Source organism: Cricetulus griseus, chromosome 6 (assembly GCF_003668045.3).
Source record: "Cricetulus griseus strain 17A/GY chromosome 6, alternate assembly CriGri-PICRH-1.0, whole genome shotgun sequence".
NCBI lineage: Eukaryota > Metazoa > Chordata > Mammalia > Rodentia > Cricetidae > Cricetulus > Cricetulus griseus.
Genome location: NC_048599.1, coordinates 88,983,390 through 88,985,111, shown reverse-complemented (window position 1 = coordinate 88,985,111; position 1,722 = coordinate 88,983,390). Strand labels below are relative to the sequence as shown.

The 1,722-nt window shown below is 36.1% G+C and overlaps 1 protein-coding gene across 1 annotated transcript; it reads right to left on the bottom strand.

Annotated features, from left to right (window-relative positions):
* Nucleotides 1-482: 482 nt before the first annotated feature.
* LOC100755574 (olfactory receptor 1052) lies at nt 483-1,421 on the bottom strand. The gene has a single exon (XM_027421166.1). It carries the CDS (start codon nt 1,419-1,421, stop codon nt 483-485), a length of 939 nt encoding a protein of 312 aa, XP_027276967.1.
* Nucleotides 1,422-1,722: the final 301 nt, after the last annotated feature.

Sequence of the window (1,722 nt, the reverse complement as noted above, 5' to 3'; positions counted from 1 at the left end):
CATGCCATCAGTTGAATTTTTTATAAAAGCCACATTTAATAGCCAAACTTCTAAATTTTCTCATGCTGAGGAATTCTTTCCTTCCTTCCTTGTCTAATAATTTAGTTTCAATTCTTCAATTAAATTTACAAGCCACACGAATTGTCACAATGCAGGTAATTCATATAAGTTTGATTATTTAAAATATTAAGTCATCAACTACATTTTTATTCAGCCATTTAAAATACTATTAAAATTGTATACAAAATGGGAGATAATCATTTCTGCATTTACAGAGATTTTGTAAAGATCCATCTGAAAGGATTCATGAAAGTCTTGCCATTAGGGACATTTTAATGTCTTCTCTGAGATAATACAGTATACATTAATAAAAACCACTAAAATATTTTGGTGTAAAACTTTATCTGACTCTATAAATGAATAATAATTTCCATAAGTCTGAAAATTCACATCAATTTTCCAGAATCCAAGAAAGGACAGGGTCAAGAGGTGCTCCTCGACATACAAATTGACCTCTTTGCTGCTTCCTTCACATCTTTGTTCCTCAAGCTATAAATCAGAGGGTTCAGCATGGGGATGATCAAGGTGTAAAACACAGCAGAGACTTTCTCCTGTTCCATGGAGTACTGTGAGCTTGGCTGGATATAGCTAAAAGCTACTGAACCATAAAATAATGTCACAGCTGTCAGGTGTGAGGCACAAGTAGAGAAGGCTTTGTGCCTCCCTTCTACTGAGCGGATTCTCAGAATGGCAATGATAATATGGCTATAGGACACAATGATAATGATGAAAGTGAAAATAGCAATCACTCCTGAGAAGATCAAAAGCAGCATCTCATTGATGTGTGCATCAGAGCATGAAAGCTTTAAAAGAGGAGGGATGTCACAGAAGAAGTGATTCACAATGTTTGGACCACAGAAGTCCAGTCTGAGTAGACCTATTGTGTGAGTCAGGGAATTAATGAGGCCACCCAAGTAACATGCGAGAACCATCTGAGTGCAGATACTGTGAGTCATAATAACTGTGTACATTAAGGGGTTTGTGATTGCCACATATCGATCATAAGCCATCATAGATAGGAGGATGCCTTCTGTAGTTACATAAACCGCAAAAAAGAAACTCTGCAGGACACAAGCAAGGAATGTACTAGATTTGCATTCTGATAAGAAATTGACCAACATCTTAGGAGCAAAGACAGTAGAGTAGCAGATGTCACAGAAAGAAAGATTACTAAGGAAGAAGTACATTGGAGTATGAAGTTGGGCATTCAGCCAGATCAAGATAATCATCCCCCAATTACCCACAAGAATAACAAGATAGATTAGACTAAAAAGCAAGAATAGGGGAACCTCCCAATTAGGATTTTCTGTTAAGCCGACCAGTATGAATTCCTTCACACGTGTATGATTCCAAATTGCCATTGTTCAGTAGTCTATAGCTCCTTTTTACAAAAACAGTATCATGAGTTTTAAATGAATAAAAAATAAACAAAAGGATTTCCTCCAGGATCTGATAGCCATCATGGTGTAAGACACTGAGAGGTCAACCTGTGGTATATGAAGAAAAAAAAAAAAAAGAAAAAGAAGAAGAAACCTTAGCAATAGCCCATAAGAGTGCTACAATGTCTGTACACTGAGAGTCAAATGACGGCAACTCACAATGGTTTATTTCATGATATCAATTATCACAGAACAGGAATTTATAAGAAAAACTCTCATATTC